This window comes from Silurus aristotelis, assembly GCF_946808225.1.
Source record: "Silurus aristotelis genome assembly, chromosome: 3".
NCBI classification, from domain to species: Eukaryota; Metazoa; Chordata; class Actinopteri; order Siluriformes; family Siluridae; genus Silurus; species Silurus aristotelis.
Genome location: NC_139576.1, coordinates 3,668,197 through 3,688,752, shown reverse-complemented (window position 1 = coordinate 3,688,752; position 20,556 = coordinate 3,668,197). Strand labels below are relative to the sequence as shown.

Here is a 20,556-nt window from a genome sequence, read left to right as displayed (position 1 = left end):
AAAGACTATTCTAAGGAGACTCAATTAGAGTTAGTGTGATTTTTATATATTCGAATTGCACCAGCACATGATTTCAAAGCAGATTCATACGCCACACTACAACTAGCCGTTCCATTACGACAAAAGTAATGGCACCTGATAAAACCAGGAAGCATCAGAAAGCTAAAAAAATAGGGTATGCAGTATATACTATTGCATGTAGTGCATTTATTCTTGTATTTACCTCCTTTTTTTGGGGAGGGGGAGGATTCAAGATACCCCTCAGAAAATCTGCATTGTCCATGGGAAGCATCAGCTGCAGTGGCTGAGCTGCATTACTAAGTGATAGAGTGCTCACATTATTGTTTTTGATCAGTTTCATGCAGTTTTAATTGTAACCCGTTTGTAAAAATTTACACTTTTGGGTCGCTTGAATCATTTTGAGATGCCGGAGAGATATTTTGAGAAAAAGTCTCCGTTTATATTTATGCACGAAACGACGATTGCACCATGAATTGATTCAAGGCAGGGTCGAGGTCACAGCAAGGTCAGATAGATCTCCGACATATCTTTTTCGTATAATCGACGGGTATTTCAGGCGTACAAATCTGATTTATTGCGATAAATTCATGGAGATTTTGTCCTCTGTCAACACAAATGATTGCAGATTTACACGTCAGGCAACGGGCATAGGGTCAGGAAAATACACGGGCAGGACAAAGAAGTGCGATATAACACTATAAAAAGCTGTCTATACTCTATAAAAGGCGTTTAAACCAAACTATTATTGGTGTTTAGGCTGGAAAAAAAAGTCTTTTTTTTTTTTTTTTTTTTTTTGGATGGGTGCCAATACTTCTGGAGTTCAAGAAAACCCTTGATGGCCCCCAGACTTGTTATATGGACGCCAGCATGTGCTCTTAAAGCAATTTATTGTGCATTATAAATAAAGCATTGTGAAAAGGAAGCAAGACAATGACAGGGCATGTTTTTTCCCCCCTTCCTTCTTTCCCCCTGTTACAAAGACTGACTGGTAAACAAAGCGGAGTGCAGAGCTCGCTCTCTGATTGGCTGCCTCCGGGTCACGTGTGAATCCCTGAGCGCCGAGCGCGTTCATAAAGCTGCGCGGCGGCGCGCACAGGAGACTGTCGAGGGCGCTTCATACAGCAGGGAAGAAAGAAAAGAAAATAAACAAATTCAGCCTGCGGTTTTCCGCGTTAAAAACTCGAGCAAGGGGTTTATTTCTTTCCGACTTCAGCTACAGTGATAGCTAAGTTTGGAAAGGAGAGGAAAGGGGAGAAATATCGGTGCTGTCTTTCTAGGAAATTAAGGCTACAGTGTGTATACAGAGAACAGATCGATCCTGAAAACCTTTTTCTAAGGAATATATATCTAAATTTTTTGTAATTTTTTTTATTGCAAAAAAATCTATAAATTGAAGTCGAAATGGAAAACTCCACATCTAAAAAGTCGTGTTGTGGTAAGATTTATTTGCAACCATGCAAAACAACACAACATAAATAATAACATATTGATCTTTTTTATTTATTTTTTAAAATTATGGTTATCATTTTTTTTTCTTTTCATGCAGATACTTTGCGTGACTTTTTCACGTCTTCGAAGTTCCTTATCTATGTCGGACATGCTTTATCAACCTGGGTGAGTTCAGTATAATCAGAGCTTTTAATAAACAAATATATGCATATCATATTTAAATTCTGCATTTGCTAAATTTTTTATTTATTTACATGTACAAAGAAAACGCAGAGAAACTGTAATATTTATTCAGATTTATTTTTACACATTTATTTACTTATTTATTGTTTGTTTTACATTTCATTTTCTTTTTTTATTATTTTTAGGATGTGTACCAAATTTTATGTAAATGTATTGCATAATTTAATTCATTTATTTGTTTTCATATTATATTTCTTTATATTTAAAATGTGCATTTTTGTGTTTATTATTTTGTTGAAAAATAGATATATTTACATGCAGTTTTTTATTATTGTTATTGTTTTTATTTCATTATTAAATGCTTAACTACTGTTTAATTTCATTGTATTTTATAATTTCATTACATTTTATACGAATAATATCTTTCTTTTTGTTATTATTTATAGTTAAATATAAAATAATTTAAATTTCAGTTATTTCCTGAGATAAAGGTGAAAAAAATAAGAAACCATTAGTACAACTGGATGTTCATCACAGCAACACATAATGAAGATTTTAAAGTATTGGCACCCCAGGCCAATATGTATATAGGTATCGGTCACATTTCAAGCTTCTTGGATGGTTTTCTACTCTGACATTGGTGTTGTTCTTTCCTGCAGGGGGACCGAATGTGGAACTTTGCCGTGGCTGTGTTTCTGGTTGAGTTGTACGGAAACAGTTTGCTCCTGACGGCTGTGTATGGCCTGGTGGTGGCGGGGTCGGTCCTGCTGCTCGGAGCCATCATCGGGGACTGGGTGGACAAAAACGCCCGTCTCAAAGGTAACGTACATGTGCATACCCTCCCACATCTGCTCTGAAAAAATGGATAGCATTTAATATCCAATGTTCAATCCTACATGTTGTGTTGGCTTTCAGTGGCCCAGACGTCTCTGATCGTCCAGAACTCTTCAGTTATCCTTTGTGGAATCCTGTTGATGCTGGTGTTCCAATTTAAAGAGCAGCTCACACACATGTATAACGGATGGCTTCTGGTGAGTGGATGGTTAATTAAGGTTTAATGTAGTAGTCATAGATCTAAAACTGTATTTCTGAATGATTTTATCTACAGGTTTATGACATTATCATCAGACTTTCTACTTTAAAGTCAGGTGTTCTGGGTTTTACTGGTTTTCAACTACAGCTTTTAGGTTATAGGTTTTGTGGGAAGGTTATTAGCTAGCTAAAAACTAGCTTCAGTGTTTTAAGTTTAGTACGTGTAAGCTGCAATTTTTAGGTGTTTAGTTGGGGTTTTTTACCAACAGTTTTTAGTGTTTAGAATGTTTTTGCTACAAGTTTAAGGGTTTAAGTAGTTTTTTAGCTGCAGATTATACATTTTTATTTTTTTTAGTTTGGGGAGTTTAATATGTAGCTTAAAAACTAGCTCAAAGTTTTAAATAGGATTTTTAACTACAGTTTTCATTGTTTTCATTTTTTAGCTATGATGTATACAGTTTTCAAGGTTTTGGCACTTGTCAGGTGATATTTTAGTCAAGTCAAAGGCTTTTACAGCTGCATTTTCAAAGGTTTAGTAGTTATTTAAGCTACAATTTTGAGCGGTTAGCAGTTTTATGCAACAGTTTTCATGGTTGTAGTAGTTTTTTTAGCTACAGGATTCGGGGTTTAGTTTTTTAGCTACAAACTGTTTTTATTGTTTTAGCAGTTCTTAGGTAATATTTTATCTACAGTTCACAGGTAATATTTTATGAAACGTTATGATGGTTAGTAGGTATAGCAACTGATTTTAGGTTTATAGTTTATTCGTTTTTTTTTTTTTAAGGTTTAGCATAATTTATTTTTAGCTATTATTAAAAGTTTTATTTTTAAAGGTTTTAAGCTATTTTAGACACAGTCCTCAAAGTTTCCACAGGTTTTGGCTACAGTTTCATACGTTTCTTAGAGTTGTATTCATTTTCGCATTTAGAGAAATCTCTAGCTGTGCAGTTAACGAACAGTAAGTGCATTTGATATCAGATAACATTTAAGCAAACATCCATGAACACTTGTTGGATCCCGATGGCTTATTAAACCTAAAGCTTAGTTTAGTGTTTTTTCGAATGTTATGCTGATAGTCATTCAGATGTAAGAATTATATTTACTGTTTTTCAGTATACAATTAATGTAAATAAAATATTACAAACTAAACATACAAAGTTTAGAAACATAAGAAGTAAAGCGCCTTCCTTTTAAACGCCACTGGAGATAAAGCAACTGCTTAAAAAAGTCAAGTTCTTGCAGATGAGCTTATAGGTTAAAGGGCAAATAGCAGCTCTCTTTCGCCTGGAAACGGATAAGGAGCACTCCGAAGCAGTTCTGAGTCACTACTACTTTATCTTTAATCTTTACATAACGCAGCCGCATTAGTCAGCATTTAGTTCCAGCCCATTTGTAACCCATTGGGTTTGTTAATTATTTATATTAAAGAGCACATTGCTTAGTAGCTCTGGTGAAATGTATGTGAGGAATGTTCTGGATGTTGAAGAGAGTTAAAGCTGAAGTCGAGGGGAAATTCTTTACCATGCTGTCAGCACAACACCGCGACTTTGACGTGTGCAAACGAAGCGTGTTGTATAGCCAGTATTAGCACACGTCCCTAAACAGCTGTAACCTGACAACACAGCCTAAAAAAAAAGCACAACGTTTTTGACTTTAAACAGGGTCATGAGGGACTGACCTAACACAGAGAGTGTGTGTGTGTGTGTGTGTGTCCTTTTAGATCATTGAGGTTGTTGTTCTGGTCTGTACCTGAATGTAGGCATTTATACACATTGTACTGTATTTATTCTAGTATAATTTATATATATATATATATATATATATATATATATATATATATATATATATATATATATATATATATATATATATATATATTATTTATTTATTTTTTTTTTCTTCTATAAAGCACACAGCGATAAAATGCAACCTAAAATGTATTTTACTGCCTGTGCAAGAGCACTGTATCTGGTCATGTGACCCCCCCACCCCCAGAAAATTGTATTTTATATATAGGCAGGGCCTGTCAATAGTTTGTAAACACATAGTATGGTTTTTGAGGGACACACACAGGTTCCATCTACAAATCCTAAACTTTATTCTCATTGAAAAATATCCTCTGTTAGAACGAATAACAGCTTTATACCCTCTTGCCATCTGGACAGTTGTACGGTGAATTGCATGGTGTTGAAGTACGGAATGGTTGCCATGTTGACTCAAGATTCCCTTCACTTTCTGGAATAAGTCTCCAACCTTCCCTGCTCCTAAACAACCCCAAAATATTAGGCTTCCACCTCTGTGTGTGGGGGTGAGGGGAGTCTGATCACATCTTCTCTCCTGTTATATGTCTTACACAAGTTCTTCTGTTAGAGACAAAAAAATGTCCCGTTTGGACTCCACAGAACTTTCTTCCACTTACATCGCTTTACATTAATAGTCAAGATAGATGGACAGATGGACTACTGTCAGTAACTATATATATACCTATGTCACCTATGGGACAATTATGGATGATTTATATATATACAATATATGAATTGCTTGTTAGTATAGTGGTAGCATTAGCACCAGTCCCAGTAAGAGGATTAGTACTAATAAAACTAATAGTGTTTTCTCTTGATTTATGATTTTTTCACTAGTATTAGTCATATCATTATAGTAGCAATAGGTATTAAAGTAGATGCTACAATAAATAGTAATGGTGTAATATTAGTAATAATAGTGGCAGTATTGATATTAGTAGAAATAGTGGTAGTAGTAATAATATTAACTGCACTAGTTATTTCACGGTATTTGTATTATTCGGAGTACTGGTAGTACTCTAATTAGCAGTGTTAGCTGTAGAAGTTGTAGTAGTCGTAATAGCACCAACTGTGGGGGTTGCAATATTCATAAAAGCTGTGTTAATAGTGTTGTTATTTGTTTAAAAAATAAAGTATTGTAGCAGTAGTAGTTCTGGTATGGACAGTATTAGTTGTAGAAGTGGTAGTAAAAGTATAATTAGTAGAAATATTGGTAGATACAGCAGTAATTATTAGTATTAGTAGTAATAAATGAGTAATTTTAGAAGTGGTAGTATTGGTATTAGCAGTAATAGTAGCAGTTGTAATATTAGTAATAATAGAAGTAGTATTTTAGTATTGTTTTTAGTAGAAGTAGTGTTAGATAAAGTAGTAATAATAGTATTTAATTGCAGTATTGGTAGCACTGGTATAGGCAGTGACAGTAAAAATAGTATTTGTCCGTATTATTAGTAAAGTCAGTATTAGTAGTGATTGATATTGTGTTAGAATTTAGTACTAGTGACTGTAGTAGTATTAGTATTGTATTGATATTGGCATAGTAACCATGGTAGCAGTAGTAGTGACAGTAGTATTAGTGTTATTAGTACTAGCAGAAGCAGGCTGTCCTTCCAGCAAGTCTTTCAATACTCGCCTAAACTCTATCAATATCACTGACAGGTTTTTAAATATTTTTATTTTTATATCCATGTATTAAATGTATAAAAAATTCCCAAGTCTATTCTCTTCATTCCATAGCATTTCTCTCAGGAGCAGCGCACTTGAGTCTTAAGTGTTGGAGTTTCTATCCAATCAGATTTCAGCCATCACATCACGTGTTGCCAGGGTCAAAGGTATCCGCTGTAACCAATTCGATTTTAGCAGCCGTCCAATAACGTCTGCGTTTTCACGTCCTTCGAGCGGACGTTCAGAGATCGCGCTAGTCAGAGCTCGCAAACCCCCATCTGTAGCAAACTGCACAACTCAAATATATTCATGTGGCTTTAATAGCTGTTTATTTATTTCACAACAGCTGACAGAGGAGAAAAAATTTTATTTGCTCACAGATACATTTACAAGACGGACTTTTCAAGAAAAGATGGACGAAACAGTTGTTCAGCTTTTTCATGAACCGTTTACACTTTTGCGTTTTCTTTCCTGTAGAATTTCCTTTTAAATCCTTAGGAAAACCGTAACGACTGGAAAAATTTGAAAAAAAACCCATAACGCACAAATCTGAAAAATTTTATGAGGTGAATATGGATTCTTCTGTTGGAGATGATGTATGCGGGCGGTGCAGTTGTGGCTACAGTGAAAGGAGACGTGTTGAATTGTGTACATTGGGTTTCTTGCTTCAGTAATAACATTCATACACAGTGTGAGATTCCTGTCTGTGATGCAGCACTGTGTTATACTGTGCTCCTCTATCATATTGATGGATTCTAGAGCTGTGGTGTCATAATGATGGTGTTATGAGGAGGATTGATTCATGTAGGACACCACTGAAGGTCTAAGTGTGAAATGCACTGCCTGGTACTGAGTACTAGTAATAATAATTGTACTGGCAGTTAGTAGGCAATAGTATGAGTAGTTGTAGTGATAGTTTGGGAACTAGTACTAATAATGGTGGGTGTAGTAATGTAGTAGAATTAGCAGTGGTACTTAGTAGTGTTATTTAATGTATTAAAGTATTAAAAATTATAGAAGCCATAAATTGCATGGTCTTCTTACCTGTTGGTTGTTTTACAGACGTTTTGCTACATTATGGTCATCACCATCGCCAACATCGCCAACCTGGCCAGCACTGCCATGTCCATCACCATTCAGAGGGACTGGGTGGTGGTGGTGGCTGGAGACGACCGCAGCAACCTGGCAGGTCAGAGCTCAACACGTGCTCTTTAAACTCTCTCACTAGTGCAACTCAAAACCGTTTTTAGCGTTTGTGGCGTCAAACCTGCTACCAAGATTTGAATTACTGAAGAATAGCAGCATTCCCTCACCAGACCTTGTTTTATTCTCTCTCAGTTAACAAGATAAACATCTTTGCCAGGAAACCATATATTTTTTTATTTTTATGACCAACAAAATAAACCCAAAATATTCATCATCATGACAGCTTATGACACTGTAATTACCTCAGTTTGGGTTAATCGCAGTGTTGGAGCGCCATAAACCCGTTAAGATGAGCTAAATTGCATTCAGCAGAGGAAATACGGGTTATAAAAAGTTATGATATGATATAATAATTCACTGCTGAAGTGTATTGTACCTAACGCTTAAACGTGGTTAATAATTTCCAACAGCATGACAACGAGGATTTTATTTCTTATACAACTCAGCCTGTGTCTTATTTGTCTCAGCTGATTGGCACGAAACCGGTCACATACTTTTTTGTAGATTTGTTAGAACAGCCAGCTGTAGGTGAGGTGAGGTGAGAAGGCCTGGTGTGCGGTCAGCATTCATTCATCCCAAACGTGTTCAGTAGCGTTGAAGTTCTATAGCAGGAGATCTTCCACTTAAACCCATGGAAAGCACAACATTTGTGCACAACGGCATTGTCATGCTGGATCAGGTTTGGGTCTCCTAGTTCAAGAGAAGAAACTTTCAAGCTCCCACACCCAGAGCTGTTCTATACAATTGTGTGCTTCCAACCGTTTGGGGAAGAACCACAAATGGCTGGAAAGTACTTATGTACTGTATATATACACACCCTGATACACACTGATTTTTCTCTGCTTGCTTCTTCAAACTACAAATGAAAACCAATTTTTCTGCTTATCTAGACATGAATGCCACGGTGAGAATCATCGACCAGCTGACTAACATCTTGGCCCCAATGCTGGTGGGACAGATCATGGCGTTCGGTTCCCATTTCATGGGCTGTGGTTTCATCTCGGGTTGGAATCTCTGCTCCATGTGTCTGGAGTACTTCCTCCTGTGGAAGGTGTACCAGAAAACACCAGCGCTGGCCATCAAAGCAGGACAAAAAGACTTCGGCAACCAAGAGATGAAGCCGCTCAACGTTCAAAAAGGTGGAGTTACAAGTGACATTTTATAAAAGACCACTCTAACCCTTTTCGAGAAGTACTGTATATATTATATATTGGATATGTACTGATAGGTTTGCTTTTTTGATATCGTCTCAGAACTGGAGAACGGCGAAGGTCAGGTTGAAGCGTCGCAGCTGATGAACGAGGGCTCAGCGGTGAAATCCGTTACGGAGGAGGAGCAGGGATGCTGCTATCAGATGACTGAACCCCTGCGCACTTTCCGTAACGGCTGGGTCGCCTACTACAACCAGTCGATCTTCTTTGCCGGGATGTCACTCGCCTTCCTCTACATGACCGTCCTGGGCTTTGACTGCATCACCACGGGATACGCCTACACACAGGGCCTGAACGGTTCCATCCTCAGCATGCTCATGGGCGCCTCAGCCGTGTCGGGAATCTGCGGCACCGTGGCCTTCACGTGGGTGCGCAAGAAGTGCGGCCTCATCCGCACTGGCTTCCTCGCCGGAATGGCTCAGCTGTCCTGTCTATTGCTCTGCGTCGCGTCAGTCTTTGTCCCAGGAAGCCCCTTGGACCTAAGCGTCTCTCCGTTCAAGAGCATGATTAGCCATCTCCTAGGGGACAATGCGCAACTGCCCGAGGCTCCCACCATGTCCAGCGGGATCACCACTGAAGCCCAGGACATGCTCAACTTCACCATGCAGGCTGAAGAAGTCCCATACGTTGAATCCTATCTGTCCGTCAGCCTGCTTTTTGCCGGAGTTATTGCTGCTAGAATGGGTATGTAGACACGCGGTGTATATTTATTACTGTAGAAACGATCTTCATGGAACGTTCTCCACAGAATGATCTTAATTACTAGATTATTGGAATAAAGAGCAACAGTAAGTCACGAGAGCTGTAAAGTCAACCTTTGACGCCAATCCTCATTCCCATTAATATTTATGTGTGGCAGTAAAAAAAATAAATAAATAAATCCATGTGACATCAGCTGACTCCTGATTTCCTCTACTGTCTTTCCTCCAGGTCTTTGGTCTTTCGACTTGACCGTGACCCAGCTCATCCAGGAGAACGTCGCCGAGGCCGAGCGAGGGATCATCAACGGCGTCCAGAACTCCATGAACTACCTCCTAGACCTTCTGCACTTCATCATGGTCATTCTGGCACCCAACCCCGAAGCTTTCGGTCTGCTCGTCATAATCTCTGTGTCCTTCGTCGCCATGGGCCACATCATGTACTTCAGGTTTGCCTTCAAGAGCCTCGGGACCAGGCTGTTCCTATGCTGTTCGCCCGAGCAGAAACAAACGGACTCAGAATCTCCCTCGCTTCCATCCGTGTAAGCTGTTTCGGACGGACGCTGAACACCCCCTAACCCCACCCCCGCTATCGTACTAACCCGGCGTATTCGCATTTACCGTCCTCGCCTCTGAGGCGCTGCGGAAAGGACGCGAAGAAAACCAGAAAAACGAAACAGCGTCATCACCCGTTAGTTCGCTTTATCGTCCTGCATGTGACCCGTATTTATTCAGCTTTAGCTAGTGCATGCTTTAGTCAGTAAAATTGTTTAGCAACGAATTGTTACTTAATGCTTTTTTCCCCCCCTCCCTCTCACGCATCAGGGGTTTAGCGTCACGTTCAGAAACACGTCCGATCTACAACCGGACATTATGTCCGATCTACAGTCAGCATGTCGGCTACGGTGGTGCTAATGTGTTACTGCGAAAGCTATGCAGTCTTTCACTCGTGTTTTTTTTTTTCTTCTTTTTCAATCCAGAGTGCAGGTGAGGGAAAAACATCTGTCTGTCTTTATTCTACATTCCAGGTGTTATTTGTGAATAGAATATAATACTCTCTATATAAATATAAAACCGTGTAATATATCACAAAATATAATCAATAGCTATTTCTACTTTTTAAACAATCCCATGGCAACCTTTTGGCACAGTGCATTAACCTGCTGTATATTTTATTATTGAGTAATTATATATATATATATATATATATATATATGACCTCAAGCACATACACTATATTGCCAAAAGTTTGTGGACACCCGAAGATAAGATTGGTGTGCGCTTTGTGAACATCCCATTCAACATTTGGTCTTTATTTGCTCTTATAGTAATCTCCACTCTTCCAGGAAGATGTTCTACTAGATTTTGTGGAGTTTTGTGTGAGATTTATTCAGACACAAGTGTCAGAAGTCAGATACTAATATAGGTGAGGTTAGGAGGCCTGGGTTGCAATATGGTTGGAGCTCTATAGCAGCAGATCTTCCGCTCCAACCCATGAAAAGCAGATCTTCATAGAGCTGGCTTTGTGCATTATCATGCTGGAAGGGGTTTGGGTCTCCTAGTGCAACTGGATGGAGAATCATATGCTTGTTTTCATTATAAAATGACGTCCTATACAATTCGGTGGTAATATTTTGGAGACGAAGCACAGACAGGTTGGGAAAAGCAGGTGTCCCAATACTTTTGACTAAATATTGGAGCAACATCAAAGTTTTTTTTTTTTTTTTTTACCCCTCCCTTCTTAATTCTTTTTTCCAAACACGAGCACTTTAAGTGATTTAAGCGCATCAGTGCACATTTAGGTCTGTTCAACATTTTGCACAAGTTTTCCTGCCGGAGCAGAGCACCAGCTTCCCAAATCCAGCTTTAATAATCCTCCAAAAAAAAAGGCATCAGGTATAGCAGGGGGAAAAAAAGTCTTTTCAGCCTTCATCGGCCTTGCCCGAGTACAAAGTAAACACAGCATATTTATATTTCGGCGCGGGTTTCAGAGTCTCATGTCGAACTACCTGCCAAACCGGAAAAGTATGGATGGACGAAATGGTCTGGCTTTTTTCTTTTCTCGTTTTTTTCCCTTTCTTTGAGGTGTTTCTGTGTAATAACGCAGGTTGAGGAACAGAACGAGTCAGCCGTAGAGGACGTCTGGAGACAGAGAGGGTGTTCTTTGGGCTCAGTGCTGAGTCAGCACAAAAGTAAAACGAAGGGCAGCTGGTCTTTGTGTGCGGACGCAGGCCTTTAACAAAGATTTTTTATTATTTTTTCTCACCCTGCCCTAAAGACATGAGCACATACCCAGGAGACTGTTTTATAGGTTAAAGTTTTTGTTTCAGGAAAAAAAACCAAAAAAATACATGTGGCTATTATTTACTACTTGGCTGAATGTTGGAAAAATGATGTCTCTTTGTTTTCTCTTTTATGATGTCTCTTTTTTTTTTTTTTTTAATGTGAAAGATTTTGTTTTTATATATGCACATAAATATATGAATATCTATATCCTAGTGATATCCTAGTGTTGTAGTGAAAGTTCTTTCTGGTTCTTCCTCCCAAAGTTATTCCTTGTAATGTTATGTAATAGTGTTATGATGAAACATCTCTGTGTATCTCTTTGATGGAGGAACAGCAACCAGCTCAGGAGTCGTATGTTTCACGTGCTTGCTTTAAAAAAGAAATTGCAATAAAGACGTTTTTATCCATACGCCGCGAAACTGTGTTTTCTGCAAGCCTGCAAAAAGAGCTGATCTTGGGGAAGTTCCCTCCTGGCTCACACTCAGCACTTGTTTGTACAGGGTCACATTCCTGCTCTCATTCATTCAAAGTGGCCTCTCTTGCTGTAAAAGAAGCCAAAGCATTCTATTAAAGCGACAGATCACTAATTTCTCTGTTCACCCTGAAGCGCTCGAGATGATCTCGCAGAATGTTTCGCATTGTCTTCCTGTCACAAGTCATGTTTCGTTTCAACATTTTGAAATTATAATATCTTGGAATATATATATATATACACATATAAAAATCAGTCATCTGCCAACAAATCCGTCACTGATCCCATTGGTCTAACGACTAGTCACTGATCACCAGTGTTCCCAACACACCTATTAGTTTCAATCCCAACAAACAAAATTACTGATCAACATTGTGTTAACATGACCAATTACTGATCCCCTATTGTTTCCAACAAACCAATTACTGATCACCATTGTTTTATCCAGACCAATTACTGATCACCATTGTGTTTAACTGACTAAATACTGATCCTCATTGTTCCCAACTGATCAACATTGTACCCAACACAACAATTAGTATCAATCTTAACACACCAATCACTGATCCCTATTGTTCTAAATGAAAAAACTTTACTAATCCCCATTGTTCTAAACAAACCAATAACTGATCCCCGTTGTTCTAAACAAAACAATTACTAGTCCCCATTCTTTTAAACTAACCAATTACTGATCCCCACTGTTTTAAACAAACTGATAACTGAGCCCCATTGTTCTAAACAAACCAATTACTGATCCCCATTGTTCTGAACAAACCAATTACTGATCCCCATTGTTCTGAACAAACCAATTACTGATCCCCATTGTTCTAAACAAACCAATTACTGATCCCCATTGTTCTGAACAAACCAATTACTGATCCCCATTGTTCTAAACAAACCAATTACTGATCCCCATTGTTCCCAACAAACTAATTTGTATAGTTTCCAAGACAAACACAGATCCTCATCCTTCCTAACAGAAAAGTCACTGATCCCCACAGTTTCAATGAAACCAATCACTGGTCACTATAGTTCCCACAAGGCAAATTCCAATCCCCTTTGTTCCCAACAAACCAAGCGACTAAACTGTCCTCGGAGGAACACCCACAAAACTAATATTTTTATATAATCAAAAACACCTTATACACGATAATACTGAGCTTCACCTGGCTCTAATAAAGGACAGCATTTAAATGCTGCCCTGTCATTAACAAACCAATCACATCTCAGAGGGTGTGAATTTTAAGCCTTGCTTCTTCTACAGCCAGGTGCCACTGAGGAACTGCTGGAACGAGATGAACGTGCTGAATCCTGCCATTTCAAGGTTCACTCACATAAACCTAATCTCGAGATAACCACACAGAGGAGATAAGATAAAGGCTCAAATTGTCTTTCTGACATGACCTAGAGAAAGTGGTCATTACAGTATATTCAGCCATAAAATAGGGGTTAAGTGTATGAAAGGACAGGAAGTGGTATGTATAGCATGAACATGAGAATTTTCTTTAAATGACTTATTTGAGGTTAATACAAAATAAAATTCGACTTCTTTGACCCTTGAAACGTAGTTTCACGAAATCTCAGGACAACAGGGCAACGATGAACCTTAGATTTATAATATGCGATAAAACGGGGACAAGGATCCTTAATAACTGGAAAGTGTTCAAATTTAATTGATTTGCTTCCTGAAAACTAAACACAAACCGCCAATGTAAAAACAAACTGGCCTGGAACATGAAAATCCAACGTTTTATTAAGTGGTTCAGGTTCATTTGGCTCTTTGGGTCTCTAAAACCCTTATCATTGATTAGTCCAAAATTGGACACCATTTGTTTGTTTATTGAGAACAGGATTTACTTTTAAAACAAATTATGACAAGTCACATGTCTCAGTCCTAAATCTAAGAAAAATATGGCCAATATTTAAACTTTTACCTGATGCAATTAGCAAATCATATATCACCAGGACCTTGACCGGGATTAATCCCTTATGGCAGATGTATGAATTCATGTTAATGAATAGCTCAAATGTTGAATACAGATTTCCATGGAAACATCAGGATAAATTAGACGACAGTGGTGGAGAATAATAAAGTAAATTATTATTACTTAAGTAGATTTTTCACGTGTCAGTACTTCACTAAAGTGTTTTCATTCGGGGAGACTTTTACTGTAACGTCACTACATTTCAAAGTCAAATATTTGACTTTTTACTTAACTACATCAGTCGTTCCTCTTTATTTACGAGGATAAAAACTGGTCAAACTGGTGAAACACGCAGCGAGTCACCAATCAGGATCGAGCGCACGCACTGTTTTACACGTTTTTTTTGATCGGCGCTCGGTGTATCTACTGATCACCAACATACAGTTCAGCATCAGATCAACATCAAGCAGAACATTTACAGAGGAATAAATGATGAAGAAACTCCAGATTCGAACTCACCACAACACACGTGACCTCGTTTACGTGATTTTTTTTAAGTAGTTATAAAAAAGGTTTTGGGTTCATGATCATTGTTATAAAAAATGTATCAGTGTTTGAGTCATTAATATCATTCTATTAATAGATCAGTGTGCTGAGAGTCACATTCGAGTCTTTTCACATCAACTGAGGTGATTAAGTAAAGAGTCTTGTGATAAAAAGGATCATAGGAACATTATAGTTATAATAAATCCGTACTGTGGATACTTCAGTAAATTTAAAGGGCAAAAACTTTTGTGCTTTTACTCAAGTGAAAGTTTAAAGGGACACTTTTAATGAAGTCTTAATTTACTGAATGGCTCTACTTTTAAACAAAAAGAATCACAGCACTACTTACTGTTTTTTCAAAAATCAGAACATATATGTGTGTTAACCCATTCACAAGTGACACATCTCCATATTTTAAACAGCAACCCACATTCCAAGTCCACTCTACTTGTACAAGGTTCACAGCTGGTTCGAGATGAACTCTGTGAACCCCCGAAGGCGCAAAAACATGACAGCAGTGACTTCGCTTTGGTTTATGTAACGTGACGTTTGTGTCCCAGCTCTGTCTTGCAACTAAAGTGTCCTAGTCTTTTCGCAAATTACAGGCAAGCATTGCAACAGCACCAGGTGTGTTCCTTGTAAAAACACGCCGCCAACATACACTCGTATAATGTCAGCATTCATTTGAAAGGAAACTCACAATTTTCTTGTACTTTGATTCGCCAAGATCAATTACGAGCCTAAACATTACGTAATAGCAAATAGGTATAGTTTCTTTAAGCATTTAGTCTCTTTGCATATCCCAGTGATGTTAGGAAGCTGGGGTCAGAGTGCAGGGCCGGCCATGATACAGTTCTCCTGGAGCACAGAGGGTTGGAGGCTTTGTTCAAGAGTGGCAGCTTGGCGATTCTGGGGCTTGAACCCCCGACCTTTTTAACCACAGAGCTCCCACTTTCCCAGAACGAGTCAGATCTTAACCCCTAATTCGCCTGTATTTGTTTATAGGTAATCAAAAGCCTACAGTATGTTAAGTGGAAGGGAGATAAGTTGTCAAAAAAAAGCTAAAAAAAAATCATAATGAAGCAATTCCTGCAGTGAACCTGATGACTTACTAATGTAACTGATAACATTTACCAAATAAAACCCAAATCAAGACATTATTAGGTCTAAGATGGCACCATGGATGGACGGCTTCCTCAGTCAAGTGCTTCCCGGTATTGCTCCCAGCCACACCAATTGAACACACCATCAAACCCAGCCATTAGGGAGGCACAAGCCAGTGCACTCTTAGTGCCGGTCCCAAGCCCGGGTAAATGGGGAGGGATGCAATAGGAAGGGCATCCAGCGTAAAACATGTGCCAAATCAAATATGCGGATCACAAATGAGAATTTCATACCGGATCGGTCGAGGCCCGGGTTAACAACGACCGCCACAGGTATCGTTAGCCGACAGGGTACCAGTGGAAATTGGGCTACTGTTGGCCAAAGGAGGAGAAGGAGAGGAGGAAGATGTCTACAGAGACGGCAGGAAAAAGAGCAGTGTAGGAGAGTAGAGGTTCGGGTTGGTACTTTAAATGTTGGTACTATGACGGGTAAAGGGAGAGAGGTAGCTGAGATGATAGAGAGGAGAAAGGTAGATATGCTGTGTGTTCAGGAGACCAAGTGGAAAGAGAGTAAGGCCAGGAACATTGGAGGTGGGTTTAAACTGTTTTATCATGGTGTGGATGGAAAGAGAAATGGTGTAGGGGTGATTCTGAAGGAAGAGTACAGTAAGAGTGTAGTGGAGGTGAAGAGAGTTTCTGATAGGGTGATGATCGTGAAGGTGGAGGTTGAAGGGATGATGATAAATGTCATCAGTGCCTATGCTCCACAAGTTGGCTGTGAGATGGAGGAGAAGGAAAGATTCTGGAGTGAATTAGATGAAGTGGTAGATGGTGTACCTAGGAAAGAACGATTGGTGATTGGGGCAGACTTTAATGGGCATGTAGGTGAAGGGAACAGAGGTGATGAGGAGGTGATGGGTAGGTATGGTTTTAAGGAGAGGAATGTGGAAGGGCAGATGGTGGTAGATTTTGCTAAAAGGATGGAAATGGCAGTGGTGAACACGTATTTTAAGAAGAAGGAGGATCATAGGGTGACGTATAAGAGTGGAGGAAGGTGCACACAGGTGGATTATGTTCTGTGTAGGAGATGCAACCTGAAGGAGATTGGAGACTTTAAGGTGTTGGCGGGGGACAGTGTAGCTAGACAGCATCGGATGGTGATCTGTAGGATGGTTTTGGAGGCGAAGAGGAAGAGGAGGAAAGTAAGGATTGAAAGAAGAATAAGATGGTGGAAACTGAAGGAGGAAGAGTGTAGTGTGAGGTTCAGGGAAGAGGTCAGACAGGGGCTTGGTGGTGGTAAAGAGGTGCCGGATGATTGGGCAACTACTGCAGGAGTGATGAGGGAGGCAGCTAGAAAAGTACTTGGTGTGACATCTGGAAATAGAAAGCAAGACAAGGAGACGTGGTGGTGGAATGAGGAAGTGCAGGAGAGCATTAGGGGAAAGAGGTTGGCAAAACAGAAGTGGGATCGACAGAGTGATGAGAAAAGTAGGCAGGAGTACAAGGAGATACGGCAGCAGGTAAAAAGGGATGTGGCGAAAGCCAAGGAAAGGGCATATGAGGAGCTGTATAAGAGGTTGGACACTAAGGAAGGAGAAAAGGATTTATACCGATTGGCCAGGCAGAGGGACCGAGCTGGGAAGGATGTACTGCAAGTTAGAGCAATAAAGGATGGAGAGGGAAATGTGTTGACTAATGAGGAGAGTGTGTTGAGAAAATGGAGGGAGTATTTTGAGCAGCTGATGAATAAGGAAAATCAGAGAGAGAGAAGGTTGGAGGATGTGGAGTTGGAGTTGGTGAAGCAGGATGTAGATAGGATTAGTAAGGAGGAAGTGAGAGCAGCGATTAGGAGGATGAAGAATGGAAAGTCGGTTGGACCAGATGACATACCGGTAGAAGCGTGGAGATGTTTAGGAGAGATGGCAGTGGAGTTTTTAACCAGATTGTTTAACAGGATTCTGGAAGGGGAGAGGATGCCTGAGGAATGGAGAAGGAGTGTGCTGGTACCGATCTTTAAACATAAGGGAGATGTGCAGACCTGCAGTAACTACAGGGGAATTAAGTTGATCAGTCACACCGTGAAGTTATGGGAAAGAGTAGTGGAAGCCAGGCTGAGAGAAGAGGTGACCATCTGTGAGCAACAGTATGGTTTCATGTTTGCAGTGGTGATGGACAGGTTGACGGACGAGGTCAGACAGGAGTCTCCCTGGACTATGATGTTTGCAGATGATATTGTGATTTGTGGTGAGAGTAGAGAGCAGGTTGAGAAGAGCCTGGAGAGGTGGAGATATGCGCTTGAGAGAAGGGGAATGAAAGTCAGTAGGAGTAAGACAGAGTACATGTGTGTGAATGAGAGGGAGGGCAGTGGAGTGATGCGGTTGCAGGGAGAAGAGGTGGAGAAGGTGGAGGAGTTCAGGTACCTGGGGTCAACAGTGCAAAGTAATGGAGAGTGTGTTAGAGAAGTAAAGAAAAGAGTGCAGGCAGGGTGGAGTGGGTGGAGAAGAGTGACAGGAGTGATTTGTGATAGTAGGGTATCTGCAAGAATGAAAGGGAAAGTTTATAGGACTGTGGTGAGACCTGCGATGTTGTATGGATTAGAGACAGTGGCATTGAGTAAAAGACAGGGAGTGGAGCTGGAGGTAGCAGAGCTGAAGATGTTAAGGTTTTCGTTGGGAGTGACGAGGATGGACAAGATTAGAAATTAGTTTATTAGAGGGACAGCACATGTAGGATGTTTTGGTGACAAGGTGAGGAAAGCGAGATTGAGATGGTTTGGACATGTGCAGAGAAGGGACATGAATTATATTGGTAGAAAAATGCTGAAGATGGAGCCACCAGGTAGGAGGAAAAGAGGAAGGCCAAGGAGGAGGTTCATGGATGTGGTGAGGGAAGACATGCAGGTAGTTGGTGTGAAAGAGGCAGATGTAGAGGACAGGGTGGTATGGAGACGGATGATCCGCTGTGGCGACCCCTAATGGGAGCAGCCGAAAGAAGAAGAAGAAGTTTACATTCCATCACAACCTACAGGAGAGCAGCTGTAGAACTTGTTAATTACCAGATCGTTTGTATAGAGTAGAAGTATAAAGCACTGTCTGCAGTGACCAATGGACCAAAAGAGCTAATCTCAATTAAGAACTTCCCAAATACAAGCGATACAATGTTTAGTGTCGAACAGGTAAAAAGTCCAAGAGAGACCACTTCTACCATGTTTTAAAGCATGCTGACCATTGGTTCCCTCAGGTTCAGGCCACTCTGTCTACTATTCAGTGGTCTACAAACTTCTCCCCATTTAGTAGCCATGCTAAAGTGAGGGGCTATGGAGGTTTATTTGCAGTCACAAGACTAGAGTGTGTTTGAAACTGCAGCTGAAACTTACAGACTCAGAAAATTCAACATTGCCAAGCCTTGGTTTACTGAGAACTAAAAAAGGAAGTAGCCTACAGAAGGGAAGGTGAGATCTTAATGACAAGGCAAGAAAAACAGAGTACCCAAAACAAATATACTAAAAAACAAGTTCTGAGCTAATGACCAAACATTAGCCTGGTCTTCAAGACTTTACAATCTACAAGAACCCACCAATTCTGCCAAAAACCAACAATTGGGTAATGACCTGAATGTGATGGAAGGAATGTAGGTTCTGGGATGTGACCAGGTCTTAACTGCCTGTCTAAAGTTCAAGTGCAGAACAACAACTCTTATTCTTCACTTAGATCTTCAGTAGATCACTGGAGCTGTGTGTTGTCTCATCTCGAATCAAAAACCCAATCACATTCCAATTTCCTCCCCAGCCCATTTCTCTTACGTATAAAAGAGATGAAGCAGATGAAGCTCAATGAAGCTCACTTTCTGCACATCCATTACTGCCTGGTTTGGCTCTGCCACTCAAAAAACTCAGACAAAAGATAAAACTGCTGAATGTATCAGCATCACCAACCTGCCCACTCTCTAGGACCTGTGTTCATCCTAAATCAGGAAAATGGCAAACTTTATATCTAAAATATAAATAAAAAACCACCCTGGACAAGTCCTGCTCATGGTAGTCCTCAGGGCATGTGTTAAAGCATCTCAAACATCCAGACACAAGTACAGGTTCTTCGCACTAGCAGTCACGTAGGAAGTCAAGTGTCTTATCTTGTCCTTCAACACCAGCTCCATAAAGAAAAAAGCCCTTTACCACACTCTACAAAGTGGACCTTCGGAAGCATTCTGAGCAGCTGCATCAATGCCAGGTTTGGGAATAGCGCCATTTCGGATCGCAAGACCCTACAGTGGATAGTAGGGACACCCGAGATCATCAGTACGTCCTTCAAAACGCTGCATCCACAAAGCCACCAGCATTGTGTCTGATCCCACACACCCCTCACACATACTCTTCACCCTTCTGCCGTCTCAGACCCTCACAGCCAGACTGTAACAATTTCTTTCCACAAGCCATTCGACTACTCAATACAGAGGGACAGGACCTGTCTCTGTCTCACCCACACACTCAAATGAACAAATGTTGCACTATATATTGTGTCCTAGTTAGTTTTTGATTTCACTCACTCACTCACTCACTCACTCACTCACTCACTCACTCACTCACTCACTCACTCACTCACTCACTCACTCACTCACTCACTCACTCACTCACTCACTCACTCACTCACTCACTCACTCACTCACTCACTCACTCACTCACAGGTCACCTTGTTTTTATAACTTTTATTTATTAAACTAGCTTTCGATTCTCGTCAGGAACCTGAACCAAACTCAGACTCCCCGACTCCATCTCACTCGTGTATATACACAAGTTGTTACAATCCAAGATTAAACAGTGACTCAGCATTGTTTTTATTATTTTGTGTCCTAGACCTTGAACTCTGTTGAGAAAAAGGGAAATGGAGACTTTATTTTCCTGTTTTTACCGCAAACATCACTGAGAAAACGTGAGCTTGTGAAAGTTTCAGAAAGAAGT

The 20,556-nt window shown here is 40.0% G+C and overlaps 1 protein-coding gene across 1 annotated transcript; it reads left to right on the top strand.

Moving 5' to 3' along the window:
• Positions 1-1,092: 1,092 nt before the first annotated feature.
• slc40a1 (solute carrier family 40 member 1) lies at positions 1,093-11,962 on the top strand. The gene is made up of 8 exons (XM_083536285.1): positions 1,093-1,456; positions 1,568-1,635; positions 2,313-2,472; positions 2,569-2,684; positions 7,215-7,341; positions 8,249-8,497; positions 8,612-9,253; positions 9,500-11,962. The coding sequence occupies exons 1-8, from the start codon at positions 1,423-1,425 to the stop codon at positions 9,811-9,813; spliced, it is 1,710 nt and encodes a 569-aa protein (XP_083392411.1). The 5' UTR covers positions 1,093-1,422; the 3' UTR covers positions 9,814-11,962.
• Positions 11,963-20,556: the final 8,594 nt, after the last annotated feature.